This window comes from Caretta caretta, chromosome 6 (genome assembly GCF_965140235.1).
Source record: "Caretta caretta isolate rCarCar2 chromosome 6, rCarCar1.hap1, whole genome shotgun sequence".
Lineage (NCBI taxonomy): Eukaryota > Metazoa > Chordata > Testudines > Cheloniidae > Caretta > Caretta caretta.
The window spans coordinates 5,184,337-5,209,741 of NC_134211.1; the positions used below are offsets into that span (position 1 = coordinate 5,184,337).

A 25,405-nucleotide genomic window follows, 5' to 3' on the forward strand; every position below is an offset into this window, starting at 1 on the left:
GACCCAGACACATCTGTTCCATTCAGACCAGGTCAGCGTGTGTGTCATGTTTTCGGGACTGCTGTCTACAGATCGAGAAGAAGACACCTATGGAGTAGGACACCGGCTCCATTGAGACCACACAGCCACTCGGCAGCTTGATGAGACTTAGCTTGAAACCCTCTCTCTTAAGGAGCCCCCCGGTGCCGAATTCACTAATTTTTATTGCCAGACAGTACAGCTATCTGTTCCCCGATTTAGCCCAGAGGGAAACAGGAGACAGTTCAGGGGTTCAAACTCTCTTCCCCAGAGTAATGGGTAGGTACAGCCAGAGCCCTTTCCCAGCTGTACTATATCCCAGTGAAGCACAACACAGTCGGGCTAGATCCTCACCTGGTCTAAATGAGCATTGCACCATTGTAACCAAGCCATGACCATTGATATTAGCTGGGGAGCTGGCCCTAATTATTACTCATTACGGTTCTGGATAGAGTGCTGGGCATTCATAGGGTTTGTCTACACCGCACACTAAGCCTGGGCTCTGACTCAGGTTTGAGCCCAAGCCCCTGCTTCCGTCCACACACAAGTCAGTGTGACTCAGGTAAGCAAGCACTCCAGACGTGGGTCTAGGATGTTGCTAGAGGGTGGGTCAGAGCCTGAGTTCCCCTGTGACTCGGGTCCAAGCCCTGTCATTCTGCAGTGTGGACACAGGTCAAGCCACAGACCTGAGCCAGAGGGTCTACGTAGAGCAGTATGGACGTGTTAGAATGGCTGCGAGACCCGAGTCCAGCAATCGTAAAGCCGTTTACTGTGCAGTGTGGACACTCAAATGCAGGCTTGGAAACACTGAGTCCACAAGTCCGGGTCTCAGACCCAGGTTTACAATGCAATATGGACATACCTGAAGAGCTTAAGACAAGAAGGGACCATCAGATAGGAACATGGGACTGGAAGGGACCTCCTGGGTCAAGGAGTCCAGTCCCTGCTCTCTCAGGCAACTCTGGTGTATAATCCCAGTCATGAATTGGTCAAAATCCATTTTCAGACCAAGTAGGTTGTTTGCCCCTGCTACTGCAATTGGGAGGCTGTTCAAAAGCAACCCTTTTCTAATGGTTAGAAACCTTCTTCTCGTCTCCAGCCTGAGTTGACTCCTGGCCAGTTTATCCCCATGTTGTTCTTGCACCAACACTGCTCTTTGCTTCAGGAGCTCTTTTCTCTCTCTGCTGGCTTGCCCCTGGAGGTATTTATAGAGAGCAAACAGATCCCCTCTTGGCCTTCATTTACCTGGGCTAAACAAGCCAAGCTCCTCCAGCCTTCATCTCCATTCCCCTGACCATCCTAGTAGCCAGGGCCGGTGCAAGGATGTTTCGCACTCTAGGTGAAACTTCCAGCTTGCGCCCGCCCTCCTTGGCCCTGGGAGCCGTGCAGCAGCTTCCCGGCCCTCCCTCTCTCCCCTCGGCCCGGGGAGCTGTGCGGCAGCTCCTCGCTCCCCCTCCCTCGGCCCAGGGAGCCATGCGGCAGCTCCCCACCCCAGCTCACCTCTGCGCCGCCTCCTCCCCGAGCACGCCGCCGCAGTTCCGCTTCTCCCGCCTCCCGATTGGCGCCACAAGCCTGGGAGGGAGAGAAGCAGAATGGGGCGGTGCTCAGGGGAGGAGGCAGAGCAGAGGTGAGCTGGGGTGGGGAGCGGTTCCCCTGCGCGCCATCCCCAGCCTATTACTTGCTGCAGGCGGCCCTCCCCGGGCCCCCCTGCCCCAGCTCACCTCCGCTCCACCGCCTCCCTGGAGCGCGCTTTTGGCCGCCCCCAACCACTTGGTGGCCTAGGCGGCCGCCTCGTTTGCCTAGTGGATGCACCGGCCCTGCTAGTAGCCCTTCTCCGCACCTGTCCATCTATTCTGATCTTCTGTGTGGCACAGGCCAGAGAATGTAATCCAGTTCCCTCTGGAGTGAGCCCAATAACTTGTGTTTGACTAGAACTTCTTCCAGAAAGGCAACTGCTCTGGAACTGAAGAATCCACCACTTCCTTTGGAAGTTTGTTCCAGTGGTTAGTAACATCTTTGTGCTGTGCTGGAGGAAGACCCCGTGGCCTTGCCGGTAGCCATGGAGGGAGCTCTAAAACAGGCAAGGCTCACAGCAGCCGTTCTAGAGGACGGGACAGTGAAAGCGCTGAGGATTGCTAGCGCCGGGTCTAGTTTGCAGGGAAAAGCTGGGGTAGATACATCCTCTGAGTGCTACCGTCTGATGAAAACCTGACATGTAGGTGTCCCTGTGATATTTGTAAGGTGCCTGACGTCTTGGTATCCCAGTGGTAACAGCACACAGGAGGCTGAGCTAGTTGGGTGAGCTAGTGGTTAGAAGACAGGGGAATGGACATTAGACTCCTGGTTCTAGCCCCAGCTCTGGGAGGAGAGCGGCGTCTAGGGGGTTACATCGGGGGGGATGAGAGTCAAGACTTGTGGGGTCTATCCCTGGCTCTGGGAGGGTAGTGGGGCCCATTGGGTTGGGGCTGGGAGCTAGGACTCCTGGTTCTATCCCTGGCTCTGGGAGGGAGGTGGAGTCTAGTGGGTTAGAGAGGGGGCGGGGGGAGGGCTAGAATACAGGACTCCTGGGTTCTATTCCAAGTTCTCGGGGGGACTGTGGTTTAATGGTTACAGTGGAAGATTGCGATCCAGGGGTCCTGGATCTTCTTTCCACTTTGGCTGAGAAAAAAGCTCCTGTGTCCCATTCCCCACCCTGTGAGCCAGCCAGTCCCCCTGCCCTGGGACTGGATCAGAGCTGTTGTTCTGAGAAAGAAAAGGCCCGCATCCCATTCCCTGATCCCCTAAACTGGCCAGTCCCCTGTCTGGGGGCTGGATCGGAGCCAGCACCCCCTTGAGGGGAAAAGGTCCCGAGCCTATTCTCTGAGCCAGCCAGTCATGCAGCATTTAGGATTATAACTAAAGCACAGTGTCCCCTGAATTCCACAATGCACGACTTGCCAGTCGGTTTGCGGAAGACGTCGATGTACAGTTCAGGGGGCCCAGAGGAATGCAGAGCCAGCCACCATCGCCCCCGATAAGGGCCGGACGGCCAGAGAACGCAGGAGAAAAGGCCGAGGCACAGTTACTTACCTAGACTCCGCGCAGCTGGTCAGTCAAGCTGTGCCGTGCGAGCCAGCAGGGAGTGGCCTTATCGAGGGCTCCTTCTTGTTCAAATACCCTGCTGCTGGCGTGATTGATGGCCCCTGAGTCCACCCCGCACCCACTTTGTGACCCAGAGCACATGTGTTTGAATCGTCTAATCAGGGCGGCGGTAGCACGCCCCACGCAAGGAACCGTGGGATGCATTGGCTAGGCTGAGCTCGCCAACGGGGCTCTCTCAGAACCATTCTCCTGAGCCAAACGGGGTTGGGCTGGCCAGGGGCAGGCGGGAAAGGGGGCTGGTAGCGCAGTTCCTTGGAGTCAGCTGCTGGGGGCGCTGTGCTGCAGGGTGCAGGGTGCAGGCACTTCCCCTTCACACTCAGTACAGTCCCCAATGCCCACGAGATGATAAGGAGCGCTCTCCTGCGGCAGACCGTGCTCACTCCAGTGTGGCACGAGGGGGACCCCCTACTGAGCCCCCCATCTGGCACCCTGCAGCACAGCGCCCCTGTCATAAATATAAAGGGAAGGGTAAACCCCTTTAAAATCCCTCCTGGCCAGAGGAAAAATCCTCTCACCTGTAAAGGGTTAAGAAGCTAAAGGTAACCTTGCTGGCACCTGACCAAAACGACCAATTTTTTTTTTTTTGAAGCAGAAAAGAATTTTATTTGTGTAACACTTACAAAAAATCACCAAAGAGGATAAAGCAAAACTATGCAACAAACCAGAGCAAACAGAAGGTATAACACAGCAGCCTTCAGGAGGGAGAAGTGTTCAGGCTAGCCTGGGCCCAGAGCAGGGGGGCTTCCTCGACACTCGTGGTCTTCCACCCCCTCGAGTTACCTAGTGCCACGCCCAGTGTCACCGATTATTCCTCTCCTGAGAGTGCCCGACAAGATGGGCATGGCTGCGGGGTGGGTGGTTTGGGGTGGGGGGCATTACACCCACGTGTTTTAGGACCCCTCCTAGGTGACAATGATGATGGTATCCACAGCGGCAACGGCTGGGGCTGGGGCCTCTTGCTCTTCCCCTCAATCAAAGGGTCAGGCGGAGGGAACCGGACGGGGTCACCGAGCAGAGAACCTCGGACAGCGCCCACCGCTCCTTGAAGGTGTCAAGGGAGTCGATGGACGCCGCCCAGAGGAACTCTGCCCGGATACGTGAATGTACTGAGGATCGGAAAACGGCCCTACAATCGCAGGACGCTTCATTAGCCAACCTCCCCTCTCTGGTTTTATAAATGGCTGTTTTAGCTAAGGCTAGGAGGAGGTTAAGCAGGAGATCTCGCGATTTTTTGGGGCCACGGATGGGGAGTGTGTAAATAAAAAGGTGAGGGGAAAAGTGTAGCCAAAAGCATAATAAAAATATTCGTGAGGAGCCGGAAAAGGGGCTGCAATCTGGCACACTCTAAACATACGTGCGCCAGGGTTTCCCTCACATTGCAAAAAGGGCAAGTATCCAGGATGGGGGTGAACCGTGTCAAAAACACGCCCGTGCTCACAGCTCCGTGAAGAAGCCGCCAACTAATGTCCCTGATGGGCCTCGGGACCAAGGTGGAATACAGGCTGGCCCACCAAGGTTGCTCACCCTCCAAAGGTGGCAGGAGGTTGTTTGCCCCTGCTACTGCAATTGGGAGGCTGTTCAAAAGCAACCCTTTTCTAATGGTTAGAAACCTTCTTCTCGTCTCCAGCCTGAGTTGACTCCTGGCCAGTTTATCCCCATGTTGTTCTTGCACCAACACTGCTCTTTGCTTCAGGAGCTCTTTTCTCTCTCTGCTGGCTTGCCCCTGGAGGTATTTATAGAGAGCAAACAGATCCCCTCTTGGCCTTCATTTACCTGGGCTAAACAAGCCAAGCTCCTCCAGCCTTCATCTCCATTCCCCTGACCATCCTAGTAGCCAGGGCCGGTGCAAGGATGTTTCGCACTCTAGGTGAAACTTCCAGCTTGCGCCCGCCCTCCTTGGCCCTGGGAGCCGTGCAGCAGCTTCCCGGCCCTCCCTCTCTCCCCTCGGCCCGGGGAGCTGTGCGGCAGCTCCTCGCTCCCCCTCCCTTGGCCCAGGGAGCCATGCGGCAGCTCCCCACCCCAGCTCACCTCTGCGCCGCCTCCTCCCCGAGCACGCCGCCGCAGTTCCGCTTCTCCCGCCTCCCGATTGGCGCCACAAGCCTGGGAGGGAGAGAAGCAGAATGGGGCGGTGCTCAGGGGAGGAGGCAGAGCAGAGGTGAGCTGGGGTGGGGAGCGGTTCCCCTGCGCGCCATCCCCAGCCTATTACTTGCTGCAGGCGGCCCTCCCCGGGCCCCCCTGCCCCAGCTCACCTCCGCTCCACCGCCTCCCTGGAGCGCGCTTTTGGCCGCCCCCAACCACTTGGTGGCCTAGGCGGCCGCCTCGTTTGCCTAGTGGATGCACCGGCCCTGCTAGTAGCCCTTCTCCGCACCTGTCCATCTATTCTGATCTTCTGTGTGGCACAGGCCAGAGAATGTAATCCAGTTCCCTCTGGAGTGAGCCCAATAACTTGTGTTTGACTAGAACTTCTTCCAGAAAGGCAACTGCTCTGGAACTGAAGAATCCACCACTTCCTTTGGAAGTTTGTTCCAGTGGTTAGTAACATCTTTGTGCTGTGCTGGAGGAAGACCCCGTGGCCTTGCCGGTAGCCATGGAGGGAGCTCTAAAACAGGCAAGGCTCACAGCAGCCGTTCTAGAGGACGGGACAGTGAAAGCGCTGAGGATTGCTAGCGCCGGGTCTAGTTTGCAGGGAAAAGCTGGGGTAGATACATCCTCTGAGTGCTACCGTCTGATGAAAACCTGACATGTAGGTGTCCCTGTGATATTTGTAAGGTGCCTGACGTCTTGGTATCCCAGTGGTAACAGCACACAGGAGGCTGAGCTAGTTGGGTGAGCTAGTGGTTAGAAGACAGGGGAATGGACATTAGACTCCTGGTTCTAGCCCCAGCTCTGGGAGGAGAGCGGCGTCTAGGGGGTTACATCGGGGGGGATGAGAGTCAAGACTTGTGGGGTCTATCCCTGGCTCTGGGAGGGTAGTGGGGCCCATTGGGTTGGGGCTGGGAGCTAGGACTCCTGGTTCTATCCCTGGCTCTGGGAGGGAGGTGGAGTCTAGTGGGTTAGAGAGGGGGCGGGGGGAGGGCTAGAATACAGGACTCCTGGGTTCTATTCCAAGTTCTCGGGGGGACTGTGGTTTAATGGTTACAGTGGAAGATTGCGATCCAGGGGTCCTGGATCTTCTTTCCACTTTGGCTGAGAAAAAAGCTCCTGTGTCCCATTCCCCACCCTGTGAGCCAGCCAGTCCCCCTGCCCTGGGACTGGATCAGAGCTGTTGTTCTGAGAAAGAAAAGGCCCGCATCCCATTCCCTGATCCCCTAAACTGGCCAGTCCCCTGTCTGGGGGCTGGATCGGAGCCAGCACCCCCTTGAGGGGAAAAGGTCCCGAGCCTATTCTCTGAGCCAGCCAGTCATGCAGCATTTAGGATTATAACTAAAGCACAGTGTCCCCTGAATTCCACAATGCACGACTTGCCAGTCGGTTTGCGGAAGACGTCGATGTACAGTTCAGGGGGCCCAGAGGAATGCAGAGCCAGCCACCATCGCCCCCGATAAGGGCCGGACGGCCAGAGAACGCAGGAGAAAAGGCCGAGGCACAGTTACTTACCTAGACTCCGCGCAGCTGGTCAGTCAAGCTGTGCCGTGCGAGCCAGCAGGGAGTGGCCTTATCGAGGGCTCCTTCTTGTTCAAATACCCTGCTGCTGGCGTGATTGATGGCCCCTGAGTCCACCCCGCACCCACTTTGTGACCCAGAGCACATGTGTTTGAATCGTCTAATCAGGGCGGCGGTAGCACGCCCCACGCAAGGAACCGTGGGATGCATTGGCTAGGCTGAGCTCGCCAACGGGGCTCTCTCAGAACCATTCTCCTGAGCCAAACGGGGTTGGGCTGGCCAGGGGCAGGCGGGAAAGGGGGCTGGTAGCGCAGTTCCTTGGAGTCAGCTGCTGGGGGCGCTGTGCTGCAGGGTGCAGGGTGCAGGCACTTCCCCTTCACACTCAGTACAGTCCCCAATGCCCACGAGATGATAAGGAGCGCTCTCCTGCGGCAGACCGTGCTCACTCCAGTGTGGCACGAGGGGGACCCCCTACTTAGCCCCCCATCTGGCACCCTGCAGCACAGCGCCCCTGTCATAAATATAAAGGGAAGGGTAAACCCCTTTAAAATCCCTCCTGGCCAGAGGAAAAATCCTCTCACCTGTAAAGGGTTAAGAAGCTAAAGGTAACCTTGCTGGCACCTGACCAAAACGACCAATTTTTTTTTTTTTGAAGCAGAAAAGAATTTTATTTGTGTAACACTTACAAAAAATCACCAAAGAGGATAAAGCAAAACTATGCAACAAACCAGAGCAAACAGAAGGTATAACACAGCAGCCTTCAGGAGGGAGAAGTGTTCAGGCTAGCCTGGGCCCAGAGCAGGGGGGCTTCCTCGACACTCGTGGTCTTCCACCCCCTCGAGTTACCTAGTGCCACGCCCAGTGTCACCGATTATTCCTCTCCTGAGAGTGCCCGACAAGATGGGCATGGCTGCGGGGTGGGTGGTTTGGGGTGGGGGGCATTACACCCACGTGTTTTAGGACCCCTCCTAGGTGACAATGATGATGGTATCCACAGCGGCAACGGCTGGGGCTGGGGCCTCTTGCTCTTCCCCTCAATCAAAGGGTCAGGCGGAGGGAACCGGACGGGGTCACCGAGCAGAGAACCTCGGACAGCGCCCACCGCTCCTTGAAGGTGTCAAGGGAGTCGATGGACGCCGCCCAGAGGAACTCTGCCCGGATACGTGAATGTACTGAGGATCGGAAAACGGCCCTACAATCGCAGGACGCTTCATTAGCCAACCTCCCCTCTCTGGTTTTATAAATGGCTGTTTTAGCTAAGGCTAGGAGGAGGTTAAGCAGGAGATCTCGCGATTTTTTGGGGCCACGGATGGGGAGTGTGTAAATAAAAAGGTGAGGGGAAAAGTGTAGCCAAAAGCATAATAAAAATATTCGTGAGGAGCCGGAAAAGGGGCTGCAATCTGGCACACTCTAAACATACGTGCGCCAGGGTTTCCCTCACATTGCAAAAAGGGCAAGTATCCAGGATGGGGGTGAACCGTGTCAAAAACACGCCCGTGCTCACAGCTCCGTGAAGAAGCCGCCAACTAATGTCCCTGATGGGCCTCGGGACCAAGGTGGAATACAGGCTGGCCCACCAAGGTTGCTCACCCTCCAAAGGTGGCAGGAGGTCCCGCCACTTTGTATCGGGGTGGGACACCAGGGTGTGGGTGTGAAGCGTGAGTGTGTATAAATATTTCCGTGGTGCGATTTGGAAGCTGACCGGCTGCATTTCATGCAGCCGTCTCGCAGTGAAAGGGTGAGGGGTTTGTTGGGATCTACGGGGTAGGGGCTCAATTGAAAGGTCCGGCGGGCCTGGGGTAGAGGGTGGGCAGGGTGCGCCCTCGCGCAGGGCTCGATTAAGATAAGCCCGAGCAGCGGGCGTCAAGGCGGCCTTCACCTCCTGAAGTACGCGCCGGGGGGTACGAGGTCTAGAGAGTCCCATGCGCCGGGCGAGCATCAGGGGATCCAGCCAGTCTCCCCGGTCGTAGTCCAGGAGGTCTCCGACTCTCGTGACTTCCGCCAGGACCAAACTCTGGCACACCGAGCGGGACTCCGCTACCTGCACACGGAGCTGGGGGTTGTGTAGCAGGGGCTCCGCGAGGAGATCTGCTCCCACGGTGGCCGCCACAGACCTGGTAGTTGAGAACAGTTTCCAGGTCCGGAGGAGGTCCTGGTAGAAGACCGGCAGCCCGGAGAGGTCTCGCGGAAAACCCCTCGGAGAAAGATAAAAGAGCTGCCGGTCGTATCGAAGCCCTTGGAAACGGCGCAGGATGGCGTGCGCCAGTCTGCTCCACGTCGAACTACCTGCACCATAAAGGAGCCTCTGCAGGGCCTGGAGGCGGAAGACACGGACCTGAGTGTACAGACACTTCAGGCCCTGCCCTCCTTCCTTCAGGGGTAGATGAAGAACTCCAACAGGGGCCCAGTGCATTCCTGACCAGAAGAACTCTAGAATCGATGTCCGGAGGTGGGTCAGGAAACCCGGGGCCGGGGCCAGGGTGATGAGCCAGTACCAGAGCGTGGACAGGACTAGTTGGTTAAGCACCAGTGCTCTCCCTCGGAGGGAGAGACATCAGAGTAGCCTCGTCCATTTCCGGAGCCGCTCCATCACCCCGCCCTCTAAATTCTGCCAGTTCTCTGGCGGGGAAGGGTGCGTGGCAGAAAGGTAAATGCCTAGGTAGAGCAGTGGACCCGCACTCCACCGAATAGTCTGAAGCGCGGGTGGGAGGGAGCTCACCTGCCGCCAGTCCCCCACCGCCAAGCCAGAGCTCTTGACCCAGCTGACTCGGGCGGAGGAGGCTGCCGAATAGATGGCCTGGCAAGCCTCCACCTGCGCCAAGTCGCCCGGGTCCTGGACCACGAGGAGCACGTCATCGGCGTACGCTGACAGGACCAGCCGCAGCTCCGGCTCCCGCAGCACCAACCCTGTCAGCCTCCTGTGGAGGAGACAGAGGAAAGGCTCGATCGCCAGAGCGTACAGCTGGCCCGAGAGGGGGCACCCCTGCCGCACTCCTCGCCCGAAGCTGACCGGTTCAGTCAGGGTCCAGTTGAGCCTAACCAGACACTCCGCGGAAGCGTACAGCACCCAGAGAAAACTCACAAACTGAGGTCCGAATCCAAACTCCTGCAGAGTGCTCAGGAGGTACTCATGGTCTACTCTATCGAATGCCTTTTCCTGATCGAGAGACAGGAGGGCGAACGACAGACCGTCTCTACGCCCGAGTTCCAAAAGGTCTCGGACTAGAAATAGGTTGTCAAAAATGCTGCGACCCGGGACAGTATAGGTCTGGTCTGGGTGGATCACGTCCGCCATCACGGACCCTAGCCGCAGCGAGATTGCTTTCACTACGATTTTGTAGTCCGTGCTAAGGAGTGAGACGGGACGCCAATTTCGTAAATCGCGGAGGTCCCCCTTCTTCGGCAACAAGGCGAGCACAGCTCACCTGCACGAAAGAGGGAGGACTCTGCCCTGCAAAGACTCAGCCCACACAGTGGCTAGGTCTGGGCCAAGGATGTCCCAGAACGCGCGGTAGATCTCCACGGTCAGCCCGTCCATGCCCCGAGATTTATTGGTGGGCATGCGACGGAGGGCTTCCGAGAACTCAGCCAGGGTGAGAGGCAACTCTAGCCGGTCTCGATCGCCCACGCTGACTGTGGGGAGTTCCTCCCAGACCAAAATGACCAATGAGGAGACAAGATACTTTCAAAAGCTGGGAGGAGGAAGAAAAACAAAGGGTCTGTGTCTGTCTGTGTGATGCTTTTGCTGGGGACAGAACAGGAATGAAGTCTTAGAACTTAGTAAGTAATCTAGCTAGGTATGTGTTAGATTATGATTTCTTGAAATGGCTGAGAAAATAGCTGTGCTGAATAGAATGAATATTCCTGTCTGTGTGTCTTTTTTGTAACTTAAGGTTTTGCCTAGAGGGATTCTCTATGTTTTGAATCTAATTACCCTGTAAGGTATTTACCATCCTGATTTTACAGAGATGATTCCTTTTTTACTTTTTTTAAAAGTCTTCTTGTAAGAAAACTGAATGCTTTTTCATTGTTCTAAGATCCAGGGGTTTGGGTCTGTGGTCACCTATGCAAATTGGTGAGGATTTTTACCAAACCTTCCCCAGGAAGTGGGGTGCAAGGGTTGGGAGGATTTTGGGGGGAAAGACATGTCCAAACTACGTTTTTTCAGGAAAGTTCGGTGGTGGCAGTGGAAATCCAAGGGTAAAATAATTTGTACCTTGGGAAGTTTTAACCTAAGCTGGTAAAAGTAAGGTTAGCAGGTTTTGATGCTGGTCCTCACATCTGTACCCTAGAGTTCAGAGTGGGGAAGGAACCTTGACAGCCCCACATAGCAGAGAATGAAGGCGTGGGGTTTCTGGCCTACCACTTCTGGGAAGCTCTGCGGCACCGGAGTCCGAGGCGGTTGAATGTCGAACTGGCTCAAAGCGGAACAGTTTGCCATTTCAGAATGGAAATTTTTTCAGAATTTTTCATTCGGTGACAAAAATGCAGAATTTTGACTTTAGTCCCAAATCAGTATGAAAAAACGAATGTCGAAATTATCAGAATCTCTCATGGCATAGAATATCTTATTTTCCACCATAACTTATGAGCACTCAACTCTGTTTTTTAAATATAACTAAAAATATTAACATCGTAGCTTTACATCCAACACAAACTCAGCTAACATCTTGATGCTAACAACTCATGGATCTAGCTCTCTACTCCAGACCAGTCTCCTTCTGTACCAGCTGAAGTCTTGGCCTATCTCTGTGACATCCCCTTGGGGATGTTTCTTCATCAGCTTGAGCACAGCATGGTTAAAGGAGAGCTCTTAATCTTTCTCTCCCAGGCCCTCCCCACTGGTGCCTCCCTCTTTTCTCAGTCATGGTGGACAACACCACCATCCTACTGGACTCAGCCTGGATGTGAGGGCCTAGCATAGGTGCGGACTCTGTGGGTGCTCTGCAGCTGGAGCACCCACAGGGGAAAAATGGTGGCTGCTAAGCACCCACTGGCAACCCCCCATTAGTAGCTCCCCCTCCCCCCAGTGCCTCCTGCCCACTGGCAGACCCCGCCTATCAGCGCCTCCCACTCCCTCCCCACACCTCCCGCTCGTCGCTGTTTCACGGCATGCAGGCGGCTCTGGGGAGGAGCGAGGAAATGGTGTGCTCAGGAGAGAAGGCAGAACGGGGCAGGAAGAGGCGGGGCAGGGCGGGGGTGGAGAGGGGGTGGGAAGAGGTTGGGCGGGACACTGGGGGGAAGGGGTGGAGTGGGGGCAGGGCCTGGGGCAGAGCCGGGGGTCGAGCACCCCCCAGCACATTGGAAAGTCGGTGCCTGCGGGAACTAGAGAGAGGGCCATGTCTAAATCTTGACAATTTGTTCTGCAGAACGTCTCTAAGATATGGCCTTTCCCATCCAACGACACAGCTAAAACCGGTGTCATCTCTGCTCTCAATTACTGAAGCATCCTTCTCTCTGACCTTGACTAAGGCAATGTTGTCTTGCACGTAGCCGTTCCGAACATGGCCCATCCCTTTGGCCACATCACCTCTCTCTGCATCCCTCCACTAGCTTTCCCTTCTCCATCATGTCACATGTCAGCTGCTTGTCGTCCCTTTCAAGGCCCTTCATGGCTAATCCCCACCCGACCTATCATCTTCCTTTCACTATAAAGGTCAACTCCTGCCTTCAGCTGGCCCATGATGGCAGCTTCCAGCACCCATCTGATACACTTCCAAACAGGCACCTTTGGGCTTTCACCCACACAGTCCCTCATGCCTCGTGGGAGGGCCCTGTAAACACCCTGAAAAAGTGACTCATTATCCTGGGTGCAGTGGACTGACTTTTATTTTCAAAAATGTTTAAAAATGTTCAAAATTGAAAAATTTCATTTTGGGTCATGAGCCATGTTGTTAGACAAGAATTCATTTTGGGTCCGACTTTCTGAGCCATCAGATGGTTTCTATTTTTTAATTGTTTTCGGTTCCACACAAAATGAATATTTTAAAATAAAAATTAAATAGCCAGTGATCTGAAAACTCCATCCTATGCACAGCTCTAGTTGGATCTCGAATTTTAGCCTGAGAATTTCAAAGCTGCCTAAGGGGTTGAGGAGCTGGATTCCCATTTAACATCAGTGATTAATTCAGTCCACAGCCCCTTCCTTGACTTGCTCTTGCCATGATTCCAAACCCACTGTGCCTTTAGATGTACAGGTTCTTTTCCTCCACATCTGCGCAAGCATCAAGAAGAATTGAAGCCCAGCTAGGTGAGGGATGGAACCTGAAACCTAACCCCTTCCCCTGGGAATTAGGCACCTAAGTACCTTTTGAGGATCTGGTCTTAAGGGCTTTGCTGAATCAGGACCAATTTGCACACAAAATAAATCGTCCCTGTGGGTCTTTCTGCAGTTTATTTCTTTAGATGCAAAATTATTCTTGTTTCACACAGGATTAAAAAAAAATCAGTATTTTTTTTATTTTGTTTTAAGGAAGTATATACAGTTTCTTTAAAGGAATATAGACAGTATGGGGTTTACAGTCTAAAACCCTGTTCCCATAATCAAAATAGAAACATAGATCACATGTGGTTCTTGATTTGGCTGGACAAAGCATCGCTGAATCTGCACCATATTCCAGGCTGGATTGTGTGTTACAGGCCTGCTCCAAAGTCCAGCGATGTTCAAATGTCCATGCCTTTTCATAGAATAGAATAATAGAATATCAGGGTTGGAAGGGACCTCAGGAGGTCATCTAGTCCAACCCCCTGCTCAAAGCAGGACCAATCCCCAATTTTTGCCCCAGATCCCTAAATGGCCCCCTCAAGGATCGAACTCACAACCCTGGGTTTAGCAGGCCAATGCTCAGACCACTTTTGGTTCAGGCCCTATAAACACAACCCCGTAGTACAGAGCCAGTCCACCACAGGCAAAGTATCTTGAGATATTCTGCCACAGAAAACCATAGTGCTCGGTGGGATTCGCTGTTACGTCCCTTGAGAGGGTGCTACATACTTTCCCTGGCTCCGCTGATCAGCTTTGGCCAGCCATAGCCCCATCTTGCCGTTGAGTTGCTGCAGCAGGGAGTCATTCTTAACTCTGCACCCGCAATTGCGGAAAAGCGGAGCACCCTGTGTTTTGTTGCATCATCGATTGACAAGTCCCCTTTATTGCAGTATCTGAGCCCCTCACAATTCTCCATGCATTTGTTTCCACATCCCCCCGCAGTGAGGCAGAGCAGAGCTATTCTCTCCATTGTACAGATGGGGAAACTGAGGCACAGGTCGGCTAAGTGACTGTCCCAAGGTCACACGACAAGTCTGTGGTAGAGCAGGGAATTGAACCCGAGTCTTTCAAGTTAGCACCCTAACAACTGGGTCACCCTTTTTTATAACAGCTTTTAACTCTAACGCCCAGTTGAAGAGAGATTTTTCTCAATGTGTGAATTAAATTTTTCAAGTTTTGTGGCACAGGACCTGCCCTTTTATTTTGTTTGTACAGTGCCTGGTACATCAGGGTCCTGGTCCATGATTAGGGCTTCTAGGCGCTACAGCAATCCATTTAAATAAATAATAATAATTAAATATTTCGGTATTTAAAAAGTAAAACTGGGAAATCCAATTCTGTCACATGCAACCATAAAACTCCTCCCTATAGGTAATAAGTGGGGTTTGACCCACAGATGTCCAATTTCCCAGCATGCACTTCTACCACTTGAGCTACAGGAATAATTACTATTCTATTTCCATTAGAAATTTATTTAATATGTTTCATGGAAACACCTTAGGTTTCTTTTGTACAACCTGGAGCCAGTTTTGACCTGGCACTGAGATTGCCCCTTTAAAAGCTTCCTCTAAACTTTTCAGTGCCTGCTCTTGGGTTATATTACCCCAGTCCCTGGGCAGATCGGCTGGTTTAGTACCATACTCTCTAGCAAACTGTTGGCTGAACTCCTTGAAAACAAACTTCCAATAGTTGGAAGTTTTGTAGCTGGAATCTGCTGGGGAACAACAGCGCAAGGCATTGTTATCTTCACAAAAACAATGGTGGTAACCTATGTGGACGTGGGAATCCCTGATAAGCCATTCAAAATAGCACGGAGAATAGTCAAGTTTTGGGCCATGTGCCAAACAGGGTAAGAAGACTCTCCTGGGTTTCATTAACCCTTGGGGCCGGTGGACTGATGCAAAATGAATTTTGTGATCGGTGCCTTCCGCTTCACAGGGGACTTTACAGAACGGACAGCACTTCCCACAGCCAAACACGTGCTTAAAGATCTCCTCCTGGGGCTTCAGAGGCAGGATGGAGAGCTTAGACTCAACATCCAAGTCTTTAAACTGGGATAAGATTGCTTGCTCAAGTGCAGGCAGAAAGCCTTGAACAGCAGTGGGAAACTGGTTTGTATTTATTGTGTTAATAAGCTGGATTCTGCCTAAGCTGTCCCTGGATATTACAAGATCCCTTTGCAAATATTTGAAAAAGCTGCCTAAAAAGTCAGTCTGAGTCTTGGATTTCTCCAGAGCTTCCCTGCTTTTCTTTATTACTGTGGACAGAAGCTCTGTCTCCAAATCTTCCACGCCCCTAGTCTCTTTGTAGTGATCTAACAGGTGTGTCCATATCCAAGTTTTGGCAAACTCTTCGTAGTTATTAATATATTTCACATAGCCATCAAAGTTCATCTCCTCCAAGAGTCTGCTCAGCAACCAAAACTGGAAGAAGCTCCGATTGGCATATCCAATCCCCTGTGCACTTCTGCGAAAATTGTCCACTATTTTTATACCAAGCATCCTATTAACGTAATCCACCAGCGCAGGCCTCAGACACTCCTCACAGAATATCCTGATCCCCTTTTGAAAGGTGTCCCTTTCCGAGAAAAGGTTTCTTTTCCTGCAGTGTCCCAACAGACCGTCCTCCTTCCCTTTCATTGTTTTCATGTTCATGGCTTGGATCTGATGGCTCAATCTCTCTGGGCTGCTTTGGCTGTCAAGTGCTTCTTCACACTTTCTGAACCAGTACCTTCTGAGTTCTTTCCTCAGGCCATTGGTGCTCCTGATGAAATCTTCCTTGTACTTCCCTGTCAGAAGCACATTTGCAGCTCCACTTTCAATGTATTCTTGCAAACAAGCCAAGAGCCTCCGTTCTTCTTGCTGCAGTTTCTGCTGAATTTCATGTTTTAACCTCCTTAAAGCCACATGATCTATTTCAGCTTGAGGCTGATTCTGGATTAAAGTTTCTTGCTCAGACACCCAGAGATGCATCTCCTTGCGGAAATCCCATTCCCATTCAGAATACTTTGTGCACAGCTGGTTATAAGTGTGAGCCACAAAGCTATTTCTCAAGCTGAAGGTAGAATTTGAATGTTTTATAGCATTCCACAAGCTCCTTACCCATTCACTAAACTGGGGGATGTCCTTAACGGGTTTATTAGATGAGTATCTTCTTATGTATTCAAACAGGTATTTCTTTAGCTCAAACACACTCTTGCTGTATCCCAGGTTCACTGGAGCCATGGGAGGGACACCATGCCACAAGTCAGGGATGTACCAATTGTGTTTCTCTGCATCATTAAATATAATACCAGGAAATTTCATTTTCCTGATTCCTTTTTCTGTACAAGCTGCAGCTGTGGTTATTTCATCTAGCGGCTCCCGGAGCGGATACCTGTCTCCCGTGGTTTGTTCATGTGCGGACACATCACTGACTTTCTGATACACAAATTGGCAGTTTGGATGTTGCCTGATTTTCTTCATTTTCAGAAGTGTATCTAGCGTAATTTGCAGAACTCTCTGCATGTTGCTGGCATTCTCCATGGCCATGTTAACTATGGTTATGTCACTCAGTCCAATCACCAGGGTGGCCAGCTCGTTGTCACGTTGATAACTGTCCTCCAACTTGGCCAGTTCAGGGGCTTTCAAGCCTTCTGTGTCTATCACCAGGATGAAATCACAGCCCAGCTCCTGCCGAAAGTTCTCTGCCACTTTAATGACTGACATGAAGGCTCCTCGTGTACGTTGGCCACTGCTCACTGCAAACTGCAGGCCGAACATGGTGTTGAGGAGGGTGGATTTCCCAGTGCTCTGCCCTCCCAGCACCGTTAGAACCAGCATTCTGGACCTTCCCCGCAGCTTGGCATGGAGCTGGATCAGAACATCTGTCACCCACTGCAGTGGGATGTTGGATACTTCTCCATCGATCAGTTCTAGAGGAAACCCTTCCAGCATCAGGTCAGCTGCTATGCCTGGGAGATGAATGAGTTGCCTTTGGGTTTTTAGCTTTTTTCCTTCCTTCATCATTGCACACTCAGCTTCATAAAACTGCCCCAACCCACGCATGAAATGCTCCACCCCTAAGGGACTGGAGGAAATTGGTTCATGCAGTTCTGCTTGATGCTGGGGATCATCCCCTCTAGTATGACATTTCTCCTTATAGTCTGCCTGCAGGCTGGAGAGATTGCCCTGAGCAATATGACCCAGATGGTATTTCATCCACTTTAGGAAGTAGTGTGTTTCCACTTGAGAGAGTTTTCCTAGCCCAGCAATAAACTTGACCATCCCATCAGTAAGCTCATATTTATACTGCTGGGTATATAAGTCCAACCATTCCTCTCTTTGCTGAGACGCCTGGAGCCCAATGGTGGCGTCCCCTTGCCGTTGCATTCGGCACAGCTCTTTCTCCACCTTGGCCAACTTTGTGCACCGATCTCCCGGGAGCCTCAACATTTCCCTCTTGTACTTTGCCACGTCCTTTATTTCCGCTGTGATTCCTGCCACCCGTTTGCTCGCACTTTGGCATTCCTCACAGTCCTCATCCACCCGGATACCTAATTCTCGTGCTGTCACAGCCGTGTCTGCAATGGAGGTTCTCTTGAGAGAGGACTCCATTGGGCTTGCAATGGTGAACTGCAGCTTCTCCACAAACTGAGCATGATTGAGGGTGTTCTCTCTCATCAGCACACTTGGTTTGTCTAGTTTCAGCACAGACTCTAATTTATAAAGGAATCCCAGGGTCTCCTCGGGTTTCTCAATCTTGCAGTTAAAGATGAAGTAGTATTTAGTGGCTGATCCCTGCAGAGATGATAACAGTGCATATTGTCTCTCGTTGATACTTTCAGTAACAATGAACACTGCGGAGGAGACCGCTGTTAAAAAGCTGAACTGCAGCCAGTGCGACTCAATGTCTCCGCGCAGATTTGTAACTGCAACGGGTTCTGGGAAAAGATCTGAGCTCGCCTTCCCAGAAGGGAAATACCAGGAAATCTCGACCAGCCCATTTGCAATTTCCCGAGGGATGTTCCCAGACTCCATGTCGCGATGGATGAAGAAATCGTGGGGCTGCTGGGAGAGGCTCAGAATGTCATTGAGGAGTTTGGACTTGGAGAAGCTGCAGCTCCCCAGCCGTACAAAGGAAATGGTTGGCATTGACGTGAGCACCAGGCTCTCCTCTCTGAACCCTCTGCTCTCTGCCAGGGAGTGTGGCCTCCACTTCCTCACAATGTCCCTCATGGCCCACAGCAGTAGGGTGCACTTGGGGGTGTCGAGGGCGGGTAGCAGCAGAGGGAGGGCAAACTGGCACATGGACATTTTGGACAGGATCTCCTGCTGTAGGAAACTGTCTGAGCAAAGCAGAACAGCACACAGAACATCGAGGGAGTGCAGAAAATTTCTACTGTCCATGTTACTCAGAGAAAGATTATTGTAATCAATATGTACTTCCTGCTCCTCACTGGTCTCTTGATCATCAGTTGCCTCATGCACAAGCCTTGTGTTTCTGGCCGTCCCATTCAGAGCCATGAGTTTCCTCAGGAAATGCCATGGTAAATCCCCTAATGTCATAGGAGCCCAGGTCTCTCTGCTCTCTGGGCTGATCTCCTGGAGATCCCTCAGTCTGAGCTGCCTGCTTCTATATTGCTTCAAGTTCAACTTCTCCAGAACTCCCTGTGTGGCTCGTCTTCTCTCTGCAGGAAAAAAATAAGAACATGACATTTACCCATGTTCAGCCTTCTCCAACTTTAACTGTGCCCATTTCCAGATGTTCACCCCTGCAAGTTTAACTCTGACCTCTTACACCTTCACACCACCCATCCCCAACCTTAACTCTGCCCCTTTACCCATACACACCCTCCTCTAACCTTAACTCTGCCCCATTAAGCCATTCCACCATCCTCCATCTTTAACTCTGCCCCTTTATCCATGTCCACCCACCTCTAACCTTAACTCTGCCCTGTTACTCTTGCGATCATCCCCCAATATTAAGTGTTCCCCCTTTCACCATGCCCCATCTTGCTCTCAACTACAAGTCACAGACTCTTCTTCCCTGCTACACTTGACATAATGGCCTGAACATTGCAGTCACCCCGTACTCTCTGGCTGACTGCCAGAAGCTCGTATTGGACAACAGGGGATGGATCTTCCCGATAATTGCCCCGTTCTGTTCATTCCCTCTGAAGCATCTGGTATTGGCCAGTGTTGGAAAACAGGATACTGGGCTAGATGGACCATTGGTCTGACCCAGTCTGGTCCTTCTTATGGTATAAACTGGAGCCCAGACTGCCCCCTTCACTCCCATGTTAGGACCAGAGGCCATACCCATTAGCTCGTACTTCTGCATATAAGGATATGCATCTCTCCCACCCGCTCCTGATCACCATTGTATTATTGGCTGGATAGCCCACTCTACCTCAATTTACCCTCCCACAACTGGTCAGTCCCCACCTCCATGCACAAGCCAGACAGATGCTCTTCCCATCTCCTTCATGATTTGCAGGCACTGAGTTTCTCTCACTACCAGCCCTATACACCCCCATGCACCCTGGATCCCCCAGCACCTGCCATATGCAGAGGGAGTGAGTGCAGGTTACTTCATTGTACAGCTAAATCTCAGGCTATTGCAATTTCTGTGTACATCAGAGGAGTCTTGAATGTCCTTCATGTGGCGGCTAATGGGGCTCTCCCCTGGCAGTGGAATACGGAGGACAAAGTTACATTTCTTTCCTGGACTGTATCCCTTGCAGAGACAAGCTTGTAAGTGCAAATACCTTGGGAAATGTCCCTCTCCTCTGGTTCTGGGTGACCCCGAGTCTCTGATTCCTGCTCTGGATTAAAATCAACTTCTTCCCCCAGCTCTGGGGCTTTTGGAGTGTCTGAGTTCTGCTTCTGTCTTAAAAGATCTAGCAAGGAAAACAAGAGGAAGCACAAATGAATGGCATTCAGTCACTGATCTGCTCCAGCCCTTTTCCCAAAGGGCTCAGGCATCTCTGCCTCCTGCCTCAGTGTGCAAACAGGAACGATCTGCAAACAAGGAAAGACTGGTTTAAAGTGCTCAGTCTGGGGCAGCTGGAAATGAGCTGATTGAGGGTCACTCTATATAAACCCTTGGGGTGTGTTTCTTAGCATAAACGGGGCATTTGTGGGGCTTTTTTTACAAAGAAGAAGAAAGCACACAGTGTGATTTCTGCTTTGACCTTACCCAGAATCTCCGTTCCTATCTCCGTGTGTGTGGTTAGTGTGTGTGTGTGTGTGGAGTCAGTGTGTATGAATGCAGTCAGTGTGGGGGTGTAAAGTCAGAGTCTGTCCGTGTGTGTAGGCAGGCAATGTGTGTACATGCAATCTCTGTGTGTGTGTTTGCGCAACCGATGTCTGGATGTGCAATGTGTATGTGTGATCAGTGCATGTATGAGTGTGTAATGTGTGTGTACATGTGATCAGCGCACACTTGTGTGCGTACAGTCCTGTGTACATTGCGATTAATGTGTGTACACGCAATTGTGTATGTGTTCAATCAGCCTGTGTGCGTGTGCATGTGTGCAGTCAATGTGCGAGGGCAATCAGTATACCGGCAGTGAGTGTGCAGACTATGTGAAAACCATTAAAAAGGAAGCCACCACCTGTGAAATCTACTGCAGTTCAGAAAATGAGTGAGAAAGGGTTTCAGACTCCGTCCCACCATTGTGCTGGGCGCTGTTCAGACACCCTCCCTTCCCCCCGGCCTGAGACCGAGATCCGCTCTCTCCCTCCCCACTTGCTGCCCCCCCATGAGTACAGATCCCCTCCCTCTCTCCCCTCACCTGCTGGCCCTTTACTGGCAGTTTGCACTAATTTTCACACATTTTAAATTTTTTTAAATAAACGCATAAATTCCCAGGAAACCTCAAACAAAAATAAAACAAGAAAATGAAGAGCCTTGGCAATATTATATCAGCTGGTTCTGGGGGGGCCTGCAAATGAACTATATGTGCAGAATGTAGCAGTGGGATGGCTAACTGCCTGATCTGTGGGTGCAGTATTTTTGATCTTGCTGAAATATGCCAAGGCTAAGGCCTAACTGACAATTTTGACTTGGAGAGACCAGGTGGGTGAGGTAACATCTTTTAGTGGACCAATTTCTGCGGGCGAGAGACACGAGCTTTTGAGCCGCACAGAGCTCTTCTTCAGGTCTGACCTCACCCGCCTGGTCTCTCTAATATCCTGGGACCACCACGGCTACAACTACGCTGCACGCAGTTTAGGCCAGCACATTTCACATTCTGGACTCTGGACTGATGCCACCAGTTGGTCGATCCCAGCAGAAGTGTCTTTCGGTGCCTCATCACAAGGAGGGTTCCAGAGAGGATGGAGCTTGGCTGTTCTCAGGAGTGGCAGGTGACAGACCAAGGAGCAATGGTCTCAAGTTGCAGTGGGGGAGGTCTAGGTTGGATATTAAGAAACATTATTTCACTAGGAGGGTGGTGAAGCACTGGAATTGGTTACCTAGGGATGTGGTGGAATCTCCTTCCTTAGAAGTTTTCAAAGCCTGGCTTGACAAAGGCCTGGCTGGGATTATTTAGTTGGGGTTGGTCCTGCTTTGAGCAGGGGGTTGGGCTAGATGACCTCCTGAGATCCCTCCCAACCCTAATCTTCTATGATTCTACAGTAGCCTTACGTGACACATTCGGGTTCCCATCTGTCTGCAGAGCTCAGTTGTTGCTGGGAGCTAAGACCAAAGATCTCAAGGCATCAGTGAAACTGGCCTTTCAAGTGCTTCCAGCTAGGGACAGTTTCTAGCTGGGCTCAGGCACCTAGGTAATGGGGAGCAGCTGCTGATCATGGAATGGAAGAGTCACTAGAGAGGGAACAGATGTATTCCACTGAGTCTCTCCCCACCATAACCACCTGCAGGAGGGGCAGGTTGGATCTGCTCTCTCTGGCTTATACCTTACCAGCTGAAATGGCCTCGGTGAGTCTCTCTGCCAGCTGTCTCTGGCTGATGTCTCTCAGCACCTGCACAGTCACCTTCACCCCGTAGCACTCCCCATAGTGGCTGATCAGCAGGTCAGTAACAGCCATGCGATCCCCTTTCTCCAGCTGGCCCCAGGGGATGGCTCGATATCCCTTCTCTGGCCGGATCCATTTCAACTTGTACTTGAATCTCTTGAGATCATCCTCCCCCAGCGCATCCAGGGTCTCCAGCAGGAAGGAGTTGCTGCTGCCGGTCTTCTCCATATCACCCCCTCAGACAGGGCCCTAAGCAAACTGCTGGGCCATCAGGGAGAAAGAGAGAACCAGGAAGCAGCTTCTGCTTCGGCAGACTAAAATTGAAACTAAAACCCTGCTGAGTTCAGCAGAGCCCTCCCATTGCACTTCCTGAACCCGAAGCCATTATACAGGGCTAAGCACACTGCAAATCCTCCAGGCAACCACTGTCTGTCGGATTTTAAGGAAGGAAATGCAGGCTCTTTCATCAAACACACCCCAAAGGTGACTATTCCTAAGCAAAGCCTTAGAGGGGAGCTTAGGAGTTCTAGTCTATATCTGAGACTTGGGAGACCTGGTTCAATGCCCTGTGTGACCTTGGCCAAGTCACTTACTTAGGCCCATGGGAGTTAGGCACCAGCATTCCTGCTCATAGATTCCAAGGCCAGAAGGGACCATTCGGAGCATGACCTCCTATGACCTGACCTCTGTGTCACACAGGCCAGGGAATTTCCCCAAATAGCTCCAAGATCTTTTAGAAAAACATCCCATCTTGATTTGGAAATTGTCAGTGATGGAGCATCCACCACCACCCTTGGCAAATTCTTCCAGTGGTTAACTGCCCCCACTATTAAAAATGTTCAACTTATTTCCAGTCTGAATTGGTCTAGCTTCAACTTCCAGCCACTGAATCATGTCAGACCCTTGTCTGCCAGACTGAAGAGCCCATTACTCAATATTTCTTCTCCATGAAGATACTTATAAGCTGTAATCAAGTCACCCCTTCATTTCTTTATTAAACTAAAGCTGTGTCTACACTATGGACCTAACGGTGGCACAGCTGTACTGTTGCTGGAAAGTCTCCCGTGTAGCCGCTCTTTGCCAACAGGAGAGAGCTCACCGGCTGGCCTAATTAAACCACTCCGAATGAGCAGCGGTAGCTATGTCGGCAGGAGAGCATCTCCCACCGATAGCGCTGTCCACGCCAGCGCATTTGTCGGTGAAAATTTTGTTGGTCGGGGGCGTCGTTTTTTCACACCGCTGACCGACAGAAGTTTTACTGAAAAAAGTGCTCATGCAGACAAAGCCTTAATAGATTGAACTCTTTGAATCTGTCACTATAAGGCAGGTTTTCCAATCCTTTAATCGTTCTCATGGCTCTTCTCTGAACCCTCTCCACATTATCAACATCCTTCTTGAATTGTGGGCATCAGAACTGGACACGGGATTCCAGCAGCGGTATCTCCAGTGCCAAACACAGAGGTAAAATAACCTTTCTGCTCATCCTGGAGATTCCCATTTATCCATCCCAAGATCACATTAGCTCTTTTGGCCACAGCATCAAGCTGGGAGCTCATGTTCAGATGATTATGCACTATGACCCCCAAATCTTTTCCAGAGCCACTTCTTCCCAGGAGAGAGTACCCCATCCTGGAAGTATGCCCTACATTCTTTGTTCCTAGATATATACATTTACAGTTAGCTTGCACCCAGTTTACCAAGTGATCCATGTCGCTATGCATCAGTGTCCTGTCCTCTTCATTATTTTCCACTCCCCACATTTTTGAGTCATTTGCAAACTTAATCAGTGATGATTTTATGTTTCCTTCCAGATCATTGATAAAAATGGCAAATAGCCTAGGGCCAGGAACTGATCCCAGTGGGACCACTCTAGAAACACACCCACTTGGATAAGCTAGGGCGCAGGGCTTGCCTCTATAGGGAAACTACTGTGAAATAAGCTAGGAGATGCATTTAAAGCACAATGTCGCTGTGTCAGTAAGAGAGAAAATGTTTTAATCCTCCTCCTCCTCGCTGTAACTGTCATCACTGTCACTGATTCCTCGGTCATCCAGAATCTCGCACAGAAATTTTCCGAGTGACAACTTTCATAAAATACTGAGGCAGATCTTCTAAGGACTCTGGGACAACCTTCTCTGTAGTTTGTGGGGTGACTCCTCGCACATCACTTGTCATCAGACTCCTGCTTCCTTGCTGCTCCTGGGCTCTTTCTAAAGCTCTCATCATCTCTGCAGAAAGATATTGAAATATGAAGTCAAAGCCCAGAGTTGGAGTCATCTTAAATAGACATTTTAGTTATTATTATCTCTATACACATATACTCAGTTCTAGTAGTTGAAACAGGGCCGGCTTTAGGGAGAATGGTGCTCTGGGCAAACTTGTATTTTGGCTCCCCTGACCCCCGCTGCCTCCCTTGGCGCCACACACACTTCCCCATCATCCCTGGCCCCCGCTGTCTCCCCCAGTCCTCCTCCCCATTCCCCCCATTGTCCCTGGCCCCTGCTGCCTCCCTGCTCCCCCCGTCTCCCCTGGCTCCTGCGGCCTTCCCTGGAATGTCATATGTAAGACGTGGGAGGTAATTGTCCTGCTCTACTCAGCACTGGTGAGGCCTCAGCTGGAGTGCTGTGTCCTATTCTGGACACCACACTTTAAGAAAGATGTAGACAAATTGGAGAGAGTCCCGAGGAGAGCAACAAAAATGATAAAAGGTTTAACAAACCTGACCTATGAGGAAAGGTTAAAAAACCCCGGGCATGTTCAGTCCTGAGAAAAATAGACTGAGGGGGGACCTGATAACAATCTCTCCAAGGGGAGGACTTTGGTGCATCATGGGAGATGTAGTCAGACTTATTTATAGAGAATGGGAGCATAAGGTCAGGCTTGACAAAGCCCTGGCTGGGATGATTTAACTGGGAATTGGTCCTGCTTCGAGCAGGGGGTTGGACTAGATGACCTTCTGGGGTCCCTTCCAACCCTGATATTCTATGATTCTATGAGGCACCCAAACAACAGCTCCCAGCAGGCACCATGATGTGATTTCTAAATTGGAATATTTTGATTTTTTGGCCAAAATATTTCAGATTTTGATATTTTTGCTAAACATTTTTCACACAAAAGAAAACCTGCTTTTCCAACCAGCTCTTGTTCACATTATACACAACAGGAGGGGACCGTGTTTTCTTTCATGTGGCAGCTCATGCAACTCTCCTTTGGGGAGATGAAGACCACATAAGAGGAGGTTGATTTGGAAGGAAATGCCTTGGGTAAGTACAATCTCTGTTGGCTGTGGGGTTTGCTGGCACCTGATTCCTGCTCTGGATTTAAATCACCTTTCTTCCCTGGCTCTGGGTCTTGCTGCATCTCTGGCTGCAGCCTTGGCTGGTATTCAGTTTTTTGACCCAGTTCTGAGTCTTTG

The 25,405-nt window shown here is 51.4% G+C and overlaps 1 protein-coding gene across 1 annotated transcript; it reads right to left on the reverse strand.

Annotated features, from left to right (window-relative positions):
• Positions 1 to 13,196: 13,196 nt before the first annotated feature.
• Positions 13,197 to 22,282, reverse strand: LOC125638244 (up-regulator of cell proliferation). The gene is made up of 3 exons (XM_048853749.2): positions 21,936 to 22,282; positions 19,776 to 19,907; positions 13,197 to 18,695 (listed from the first exon to the last, which is right to left on the reverse strand). Exons 1-3 carry the CDS (start codon positions 22,216 to 22,218, stop codon positions 14,512 to 14,514), a joined length of 4,599 nt encoding a protein of 1,532 aa, XP_048709706.2. The 5' UTR covers positions 22,219 to 22,282; the 3' UTR covers positions 13,197 to 14,511.
• Positions 22,283 to 25,405: the final 3,123 nt, after the last annotated feature.

Coding starts and splice junctions, on each gene's coding strand:
- LOC125638244 (XM_048853749.2), bottom strand. CDS start 22,218: ATGGAGAAGACCGGCAGCAGCAACTCCTTCCTGCTGGAGACCCTGGAT. Junction 19,908..21,935: donor CACCGAGGCCATTTCAGCTG/GTAAGGTATAAG, acceptor TTTCCTTGCTAG/ATCTTTTAAGACAGAAGCAG. Junction 18,696..19,775: donor GGAGAGGGACATTTCCCAAG/GTATTTGCACTT, acceptor TTTTTCCTGCAG/AGAGAAGACGAGCCACACAG.